General features: G+C 42.8%; 1 protein-coding gene across 1 annotated transcript in view; it reads left to right on the forward strand.

Moving 5' to 3' along the window:
* mrc2 (mannose receptor, C-type 2) overlaps positions 1-3,506 on the forward strand; it is a 26,888-nt gene extending 23,382 nt beyond the window's left edge. Inside the window, exons 27-29 of the mRNA XM_032537645.1 lie at positions 310-489; positions 876-899; positions 993-3,506. Coding sequence (XP_032393536.1) covers positions 310-489; positions 876-899; positions 993-1,213 — 425 coding nt within the window. The 3' untranslated portion in view covers positions 1,214-3,506. The remainder of the gene's footprint in view (positions 1-309; positions 490-875; positions 900-992) is intronic.
* The last annotated feature ends 7,365 nt before the right edge of the window (positions 3,507-10,871 follow it).

Below are 10,871 nucleotides of genomic sequence, written 5' to 3' on the forward strand. Positions count from 1 at the left end.
TTAAGACTGTTTCTCTTGTGTCAAGTAAATGTTATTAAGAAAGGTGCATTATCTCGGAAAAAATAATTAATTCATACTGCATTATTATCGCTCAGTGAAATTAGATGATTAGAGTGAAATGCCTTGAAATATGCTTGGTAAGCTAATGGTAACTGAATCTAATAATGGAAACCTTTATGAATAAACAGAGATGCCAGGCAAAACATGATAGGAGGAATTATCTCTCCTTAAGATAAAACTAAAGAAAGAGTTCTGGCTTCAGTGTGTTTGCAGCTCCTCTGAGTGTGTGCGCATGTGTACCTGCTGCAGGTCGAAGCCTAGTGTGGAGCGAGGACAACGAGATGTCGTACACCAACTGGGAGGCGCATGATGTCGCCTTCTCTGTTCTGTCTCCAAACTCCTGCTTCTGGATCGAGAGCAACAGTGGCCTGTGGAAGCCGGGCTCATGCAGAAATCGCACACACGGAGTCATCTGCAAACGGCCTCGCAGTAAGCACACACAAGACCACTTCAGCCAAGGGGAGGTTATTCTCAGAACCAGTCTATTTGAGTTTGTTAAGTTTGAGATCACACTATGTCAATAATGAGACCCGAGCCAATCAAATCATTTTCGAGGTTTCACAAATGCTGAAGATGTTCTAAAGCATGATGAACCATTTGCAGGAGCAGACACGTTGTCCTTTCAAATATTGGCTTATCAATTTAAAGAGGTTCACATAATATTACACAAAAATTGATTAAAGTGTTGAGAGAAAATAAATTAACAATGAAGCAGCCGCAGAAAAACAGACTGTGGAGATCAAGTGCAATTAAAATCAAAGCCAAATACTAAAGCGAATAATTTTTTTACTAACTGTCCCTTCTTCCATTTGCAGCTGCTGAAACCTCCGCAGTAAAATGTAAGTGTGAACATCTGCCGCCGTGGTATTCTCTTCACTCGAATAAATGAAGTGAATAATTTAAACTAATCCTGACATCCATCTTCTACCTAGTGGATAGCGACCACCTGCCCACTCTGATTGTTGTCATGGTGACGGGCCTGTTGCTGGTGGTGCTGATTGTTGGCGTGATCTACTTGTACCGTCGGCGAACTGTTGGGTCCCAGGGGTCCTATGAAGGGGCCCGCTACAGCCGCACCAACTCGAGCCTCACAGAGCAGTTGGAGAAGAACATCCTGGTGTCTGACATGGAGCTGAACGAGCAGGCAGAGTAGCAGAGCCTCCCCCGGACCAAACAACCAATCCAGGACTGGACCCTACCTGACATAGAAAAAACACACATTGTGGCATTTATGCTTGTGTTGTCTCTTTTGACACCAGATTTAAAAAAAAAAAAAACATTTTTAAAGAGCTGTGTAGAGCGCAGCAGATGTTAAGTTTAAATTGAATCCCTGCCTTCTCAATCCTCTTCTGCCAAGACTTAACAGTTCAGGCAAGTTCTCTCCAGACAAATTTTGATCCTTCCACATGTACCCTACAGCTTATCCCCCCCAAAAGCGTTCGTGAAGGCCATGAGTGGAAGTTTAATTTTATCGCAGCTGGAAAAGTTCAACATAAATCAGTTTACTCAAATGACTCCTCGCTGTCTTCCCTGGTGCCGATGTACATTTTTTGCTCGGTGTATATTTCCTTTGTTGTTCCCATTTTGATTGAAAGATTTATTAGAAAAAAAACGAAAACGAAAAAAAAAAAAAGTCCCATCACAGCCACAGATCAACTATTAACTAAACCCAGTTGTTCCTCTAAATACACAGTCACAGTCTCCTTCAGGACCAGATTCACTTTTTAAGTTTTTTTTTTCCTGTTTTGCCATGACAGTATTTACCTGAACACCTTGAGGTGTGTTTTATTGTTTTATTGCATTCATGTTATTCCCATTGATTTGTCATTATCTGTGCAGCTGTAGAGCGCTGTTGCTGATGATGCATGTGTGTGTTTTTGTGAGTCTGCCTCTCTCCTCCTTTCTGATCTGACACGTCAGCACCAGCTGTCAGGCAAACAGAGGAGGAAGTCCAAATGTGAATGTGTGGAGGGTGACAGGGACCATTATTAGTGGTGACCGTCTGAGGGCAGTACACTAGAATTGTGCACAGTACTAATACTAAGTTGTGTACTTAGTATTGAAAGCTGGTCTGTAAGCAGACTGCATGATCAGACTTTCAGCTTCCAGCTCCTTGTACATTTTGGCACTTTCTGCTATTTCTTGAGCTAATTCAATCATCCACTTGCCTTTAGTCTTTTTCCTTGAGACACTGTTGTTGTCCTGTGATTTTTAACTTTTGTTTGCGTTGGCTCTTCACGCCACCATTTGTTGCTCTTTCTGCAATTTTTAAGAGCAGTAATTCTCTTTCTATGCATCATGAAAAATGGTTTGCAATTTGATTCTTGTCTGATTCATCTTTTTGTGGACCGCAGTTCACTTCTCTGGATGTTTTATCTCTTGGATATCTTTTTAACAATGCCGGTTTTATTATGTGTTTTGACTTTAAAACTGACTTTATGAAAATTACTGGTAAAGACATTTGGAAACTTTCCTACTTTTATGGGATACTTATCAACACTTGAACCTCTCATTGCCCCACAAAGGAAAACATCCCTTAAGTGAATAACACTATTATATATATACTATGAGAGCCAAGGAATGTTTTAAAGTGAAAAGTTTTGTACAAGAAAACCTTTTTTTCCACGTCATTTTAAGATTTCACATTTGCACAGCGTAGTAACTACATTTATTTGCTTCCTCGAACATTTTTTCATTTTCCCTCAGCTCTTGCCTCTGAGTGCATTTCTGTCTTTCTGCTTGAGGAATGCTTTGGAGCCGTTTCAGTCTAGGCTTTTGGTGTCTCACAGAGTTGCAAAAAAACCCCACTCTTTTTGCTCTGTGAGTGTCTTAGAAAGAGGGGGAGGGAGGAGGAAGGGATAAGAGTGTGTGTGTGTTGTGTGTGTGTGTGTGTGTGTTTGTGTGTGGTGTGTGTGTGTGTTTGTGTGTGTGTGTGTGTGGTGTGTGTGTGTGTGTGTGGTGGGAGAGCGTGTGCAGTCTCCAGCTGTGGAATGTTGAGTCGGCAAGAAGAGCTCAGTGGCACGTCTGGAACCAATCAGAGAAGGAGGGCTCAGGGACATGAAGGGTCAGGAATGGGAAGAAATTGAAAAAGAAACTAGACCAAGGAGAAAAAGGGGTGGGGGGGAGAGTGTGAGGAGGAATCAGAGATGTAGGAAGAGAGGAAGGCAGGATAGGAGTGTAAAGGTTGCAGTGGTCTGTCCTGGCTTACCCTGGCCTCTGCTGGTAGTTTTACTGTACATGATTGTCTTTATATGCAGTACAAAATGAACAGATTGAGCTGATGAGGTGAAGGTGTGACGACCCTCTGTGTGTTCCCCAATGAGATCACGTCTGTGAGGCAGGCCGGCTCTTGTCCCTGTGAAGATTAGCTGAAGCACCTATTCAACTTTTTTTTGAAAGTTTTTGTGTCTTTTTTATATGAAATAAATAAAGTCTATGTTCTCAAAGCTTCTGATTTTCACAGTTATTTGTGGATTATCATTCAATGTGGAGCAAATTCTCATGTGAAAGTGTTTCTTGTTTACTCTCACAAACAGAGAGAAACCGTATACTCTCCATTTGTTTGTGACTTAGTGGGAAGTTTTCACTGTTGTGAGTTTTACAAGTCAGTGAGCTGGGAAATCAATTAAGGGATTGATGTGTAAAATGTGGACTGCGATGTTGATGTGTTTCCACAAGAGGGCACACCTCGCCCACTGTATGGGACACATCCTCTTCTTCATGGTGTCCTTTGATTTACTTGACCATTTATCTCTCGAGGCACAGGTCACTGTGTGTTTTATTTCTCTACAAAAGTACACAACTTACATGTAACTACCAGTTTTGTGTTGTGCTTGACTGCAAAATTTCCATTTCTGTGTGATTGCAATCATGTTAAAGCGTTTTATGCAAACAATAAGATCATGCCGGATAAGATGCTGCTATTAAGGCAACTACAACCCATACTCCACCTCCTAACTGGACTGTGTTCAAACAGGCAGACCGCGACAATGATAAGTGGGGGTTTTAAACCCAACACCTTGTAGCTTCCATTACACCAGGTGTTGCCTGAGACCTGCACCTCTGCAGCATTACATCCCAGTAAATTGCTTGTTATTCAAATCAAACTGGCTCTCTGTAATCCATCTCACTTAAGATAGATGTCACAATACATCCAACTGCATGCTGCAGGCACTCAGTTTAAAGCATCCAGGGATTATGTACTGCAGCAGTTGTTAATAAGTTTCACAGCCCAGCCGCCTGTCGTTTTGAATGTGGCTGGTGTATGGAAACTATCCTCTGGGAACTTTTACTCTTTAAACACGACATTGTTTTCTGTCTGTTGCATTTCAGACTCTAGCTGTGATAAACAGCCTCTAGTCTTTGTTGTGTTATATTTATCTTTGGCAGCATTGTAGCCTAATGTTTTTAAAGAATATATTTGGGCTTTTCCACCTTTTAATTTTGTTGACAGGACAATTAGGTGAGAAATGGGGAAGATACGCGGGAAATCGTCACAGGTCAGATTCAAACCCTGGACCTCTGCGTCGAGACACAAACCCCGGAGTACATGGGCGCCTGATCTACCACTGAGCTAACCCGGCCCCAGTACCCTAATGTTTTAGTACAATGATGTCCTGGCTAGTTTGCGTGACACCTGAATCTTTCAGATACACTCAAAAGTATCACAACAGGTGGGCGCCCAGAGAGCTCAGTTGGTAGAATGGGCGCACGTCTATAGAGGTTGACTCCTTGATGCAACAGGCCGGGGTTACACTCTGACCTGCCGCCCTTTGCTGCATGTCGTCATCCCCCTCTCTCTCTCTTAAAAAAAAAGACAAACAAAAAGTATCACAACAGCTGATTTAATTGAAATGTTTCCATGGCAACATCTGAAGGAATTTTTAAGTGTTTATACAGTTTGATCGTGTGTGTGTGTGTGTGTGTGTCTGTGTGTGTCTGTGAGTGAGTGAGTGAGTGAGTGAGTGAGAGTGTGTGCTTAATTTTGACGTCATCTTTTCAATAAGAATACCTGACCTGTTCACCAAGGCTGGAGCTGTTTGACTGCCTACTTATCATTTTAATGTTCATTAGGATTCTTAACTAGCAGCAGTTGCACTGCTTTTCCCTTATTTACTAATTTGATGATGCTGTAATCGCTCAATGAAAGGTCACATCTAAAAGTGTCAGTGTGAGGTGAAGAGAGTCAAATCCTGAGGCTTCTTCTTGCACATGTACAGCAACCACAGCTAAAGCAGCAGCTTGCCTGAGGCATCTTGAATTCACCTGTCTGGGGTTTTGGAGTTTGAAGACAGGCAGCGGTGGCAGAGATCTCTGCTCAGGGAGTAACAGAACAATATCACCGCTTCAATCGTCCTCGCTCCCTCTGAGGTCCTCGAGTGAAACCCTTCATGGTTAATTAAAAAGAAAGGAGAATGAAACACACTTCAAATATCTCAACTCCCGCCTAATCAACGTCCTCTTAATTTGAAGGGTCGAAGGTCAGATCAGGCTGTTGTGTTTTTCACAAACTGCTGCTGCTGTCCCCCTCCTCCCTCTCCAAGTTTTCTTCCTGTGTGGTTGGCTGGCACTGCAGGTTGAGATAGGGGAACCAGAGAGAAAGCAGCGTTAACAAGTGAAATTAAAAACCCATTCACTCTCCTCAGTCATCCATTTGGAGGCTGGCCAAAGCAGAAGCAGCTGTTAGGCTGGCAATGGAGGGAGACAGAGAGCGAGAGAAAGAGAGAGACACAGACAAAGAGAGAGAGAGAGAGAGAGAGAGAGAAGGAGGAGAGGAAAAAAGTAAATTCAGAAAAAAAGAGCGAGTTTTGAAAGGAATAGGATCATGCACTCTTTCCCCTAAACACCAGCAATGAAATGGGCTCTTTTGAAAAGAAGCTGCCTAATAAAAAACTTGGCTCACATTTAGAATTGCTGATACTTTATGTAATCAATGTTTTTTAATACGTCTTGTCCAAAATGGGATCTATGAGACTGACTATGCAACTTATCAGCAATCCGCTCATGCTGACAATCACACGGCCCTTCCATTGAGTCACCATTTGCAGAACTATATGTACTGATTAAGGTCCAAAGTGCAACAAAATGTAGCTTAGTAACAATAACGGAGGTGGATGCAATCTTTGCCACAGGTATTGGTTTTCAGGTACTTGTCACTCTGTATTATTTGTCTTGCTCGCTGCTTTTGTTGTAATTTAGTCTAACCACTTCAGACACAATGACCATGTTGGGTCTTACTTATTCTTACTCAAAAAGAAGAAGCAAGTTGTTCTCCATTCCTCTTTGCACTTATGGCTGTTTTTAAAGGGTCAGTTCACCCAAATCCCACACCTCTGGTGGTGTCTAGCCAAGCAGATAGCTTTGGTTTTACCTGCATGTTCCAAAGTTTTGAGGAAGCCTATTTTCCTGGCTGCGATCCCATACTAGGGGTTGGAGATAAGCTTGTCTATTATTGTAGCCTGTCTTTATTTCTCAATAACGAGGGTGGAAGTAATACATCACATTTACTCTCATTACTTTAACAAAGTCGTTTTGTGTTTAGGCCAACTTGTGTAATGTTAAATCAGTCATTTTACTTGTCCCCAAGTAACCTATTTTCTGAAGTAGCCGACAATTTGCTGCACTTCAAGCAGCATCTCTTATAAAATTAAAACAAAAGTTTAAAAAAAAGTCATGATAAAATGTGTGAGAATCAGCAGCTGCAGCATGGACCATGCACCTTTAAACTGGGTTCCCAGCCCCTTAAACACTAAAGAAGAAGAAGCTGCTGCTGGTGGTGTGTCTGCTGCCACAGGAGCACATGAAGACAACTGTAGGCTACCAAATGTTCACTGGCCGAGTGTCTCAACATGGCTAACGTTAGGCCCAGCAGCAGTTTGGAAAAAGTAAAATAACACAGTATGTGGAGAAATGCGTCGTTATGGGAACCTATTAGGTTAGCATTGTTATTAGCATAGGCGAAAAGGCTAGCACCACAGCCGTACGTTGCGTCAACAACTGCATGCTAAGTGTGGCTAGCTGGCATGCTAAAATGTTCCCGGTGGATCCTCCAGCGCTTCAGAGGTGTGGGAGGCCTTTCTGCTTGTTGTGACGATAATCCCTGATGTGACTGCAGGGCCTCGAGTCTTTCTGCTCAGCCCAGTTTGTGGACCGGTTATAGGCTACAGGGCGAGAGATTGACAGGACTGGTTTATGATTTATTCTGCGAAAAACGAGCAGATGACCTGGGGCAGATTGTGGAGGACTTCGCGGTGCTAGATTGACAGATCACGTTCAGACAGGTGAGCAGTCGTACAACAACACACTCAACGTCCGCGCGTGCGCACTACACCTTGTACAACATCTGTGCAGTTCTTTTTGCTTTTACAATGTGCTGCTGCTGCTGCTGCTGCTGCTGTGGAATATATTGTTTATACATGCCTTTGTTGTCTGCCTGTGTGATGTTTTATTCTGCTGAATTCCATAATAAGTGTCAAACTAGGCACTGGTTGCAAATTGCTTCTATAGAAAAGGGCTTTGTGGTGTGTATATGGTGACATGCAATCGCAATATATGTGTTCTTTACTTTCTTTCTTAGTAGTGCATGTATGTAATGGATGTACATATTATCAGAGAAACTTGATAGCAACACTTCATTATTGCCCAGTCTTACGCAACACAGTACTATAAAGATGAATGGAATTTGGCTTCTGGTGCTCATTGCAAACTGACATTTGACAATTTTTTAGTTAAGCAATATTGTCCTCTAGAAACTGGTTCTTTGTTGCCTTCACTGGAGCTACTTTCTACCAAAGAAATACTGTAGTCTCAGTGACCGATGGTCAAAACGTCATCATATAAAACCTAACTGCATGGCTAGATAAGGGCAAGGAAGAAAACGTTTTTGTGTGGTTTGGGTGAACTGCACCACTAATCTCTGATCACTGAGACTCCACTACAAGGGGAGCATTTCTAATATTCTGCTTTTTAAGTGGTCACAGCGTCCTCGCGCTGTCCTGCTTCATTTTCTATCGAGGCACTACAGGGATGATGATGTCCCCATCTGTTATCTGCAGTGGTAAGACCTCTTGGCTGAGATTGCTTCTGGTGTGTCATCATGCAGTATGACGGCTCTCTATCCACCTGTTACTGCTAGATGCTTGTCATTGCCAGACCCCTTTGAACTGTGAGTGTGGAGTCAATATAATAATCTCCTCGGCCAGTCGCCTGATAAACAGACACACTGACATTCGCAGAGATGATGCACTTGACTTCCAGCAAAGAAGGCCCCATCTGGAATCAGCCATTGATTTTTCGTCAAAGTGATTTTTTTTATTTTTTTTTTATGGCCGTGAAAACAAACCTTTGTGCCAGCTTCTTTTAAATGGGGATCAAGTTCCCTAATCTTTATCCAAATCAAAGGCTGCACACTTCAAAGTGACTGGATCAGCAGAGATACAGACAAAGCAGCAATGCCAGAGCAGTAGAAAAGAAAGGGGGGGGGGGGAAGCTTTGCTCTTACTTTGCTGTTCAAACTAATTTCAACTCCTGTCTTTCTTCTCCCTTTTCATTTTTTCAGTGATTTTGCAGTGGCGTTGTGTTTTAGTTTGAATGTGTGTGTGTGTGTGCTGCAATGTACAGTTGTAAGAGAAAAAACTTGGACCCCCAGGAGAATGGATGGTTTGCAGAGGCTAGTTGGCGGTAGTAGAGGGGGGAGCGTGGAGGACTGGAGGCTCGGTGTGGTGCAGTTATCTCCACTGTGCAGATGAGAACATGTCTTTGCCTGCGGGATGTTGTTCTTTCTCAGGCCAAGGGCAGCATCCGTGCGGTGAAAGGGATTATGGGCACACACTCTCCAGTCTCTCTTTGGGGAAGCCACGATCTGCACTTGGTTGTCTTGTTTGTTGGCCATTTTTCAGGTATGTAATTACCATCCTTAATGGGTGTAATTAGGGCCTGCACAGCTTGTGCTCATTTGGAAAGCAAGCCCGTTTTATGTACAGATGACACATCGATAAGGGAGCTGAGATTTAACCACAAAAAAACTCACAGCTCAAAAAAAACAGCAACCCTTATTTTGAACCAAGCATTTAAGATTGTTGATTTCTCTTTTTTATTACCATTTTATGTGCCTGAGACACAATTTATTGAACTATTTTGGCGCTTCAAAAAGAGCATTTGTGTGCTATAGCCAAAGCCTCAAAATGAAGTAAAGTGAAATAGCAGTGACAGGATCAACAGGAACATGTCCACTCCTCCACCTGCCTAATGATAATTCCTTATTGCAAACAACTAAAGGTACCATTATCATCCCTAACCAGGGACGGGATTAGACTTCCTTATTTGTATGGTTTCCCACCCGAAAATAATAGTAAGGAGGCACAAATAAGAATAAATAGAGACAAAGGTGAAGTTAATTTATGGAAAGCTCAGCTGCTCCGCTGCTCACTGCTTTGATGCTTAATCTGTTATTAAACCCCACAACATTGGGCATGCACACATGAACATGCATGTGCACACACACTTTCTAATACACACACACCTTGAAGAGCTGAGGATTCCTGATTCAGGGAAACCAGGTACTGAAGCCAATATTACCCCTCTGGGAAATAATGATAGGCCGAGGGTGCACAAGGATTGAGATGAGGCTACTATGAAGACACACTGAAGAGTAACAACCCAATTCCACTTGTGTTTACTCTCGCTGGTTTCCAGGGCAATGGCAGGAGGCTTTGCCTTTCCTGTAGAGGCAAACCAACTTAGAGGAAAACATTTCAGCCTTGAAAATAAAATGTTTTGTGGGGAAAAGGGTCTATTACTGGGAGCTTTTTCTCTTTGCAGATTTCTCAGAATGTAAAAATATAGGTGTTTGTTTGAGGTGTACCAACAAGGTTTTGTAGACTTAATCTCGTTATTGGCCTGCGTTTTAGCAACACACTCAGTAACCATTGGCGGATTTCTGCCATTTCTACTAATAAGGGGTGTGTGTGTGTGTGTTCTCTCTCTCTCTCTCTCTCTTCTTCTTCTCTCTCTCTCTCTCTCGCTCTCTCGCTGCTGAGTGTTTTCCTATGTGAAGCAGTCAGGATATGCAGAGATGAGCTCCATTGTTGGCATAAATTGCTTGGCCCAGGCATGCTGCCTCTCCACTGGGCATCTCCCCCCTCATACTGATCGATCTAATCCTTAGCTGTAATGAGTTTCTCTGTCTGAGAGCGAGGGCCAAGCCATGAAGTGGAGAGGAGAGTGAGCAGGATGAGGTGGAGAAATGAGGGGTACTGGCATCAACAAGTCCTCCAAACCATACGACGATATGGGTTGTTTATTCCTACCCTCTAATACGACCCACAGGAGCGTTTCAGAAATAAGCGCCCCAAGCAGTGGCAGGAAATACAACCCACAGGAGCGTTTTTCCATCCTCGTATACAAGAGAACGTAATGGTCGCTGTTGTAAAGACGCTGTTACTGTTGAAACGCTCAAAGTTTGGTTAGGTTAAGGGACAAAAAATACGTAGTTACATTTAGAAAAAGATCATGGTTTTGGTTGAAATCAACTGTTACTTAATTTCAGGTGACGCAAAACTGGACTTAGTTCTGCTTGTTCCGTTTGTTACTTTTATTTTCAAACGGGATGGGAAAAGGACTTTTACCAGGATGTGGGTAAAAGTTCTGTATTTGTTTCACCCACCATCCTGCCTTGCCTCCTTAAGCAGAATTTGGCGCTCTTGTACATTGTCACCTTACTTTCTGCTTTGCTTCCCGCTGCAAGTCTTAAGCGTAAATATGAGTCGTAATTGCTGCTTTAACAAACCACTTAGGGGACGTTTTTCGGCGGG

Source organism: Etheostoma spectabile, chromosome 15, assembly GCF_008692095.1.
Source record: "Etheostoma spectabile isolate EspeVRDwgs_2016 chromosome 15, UIUC_Espe_1.0, whole genome shotgun sequence".
Taxonomy (NCBI): domain Eukaryota; kingdom Metazoa; phylum Chordata; class Actinopteri; order Perciformes; family Percidae; genus Etheostoma; species Etheostoma spectabile.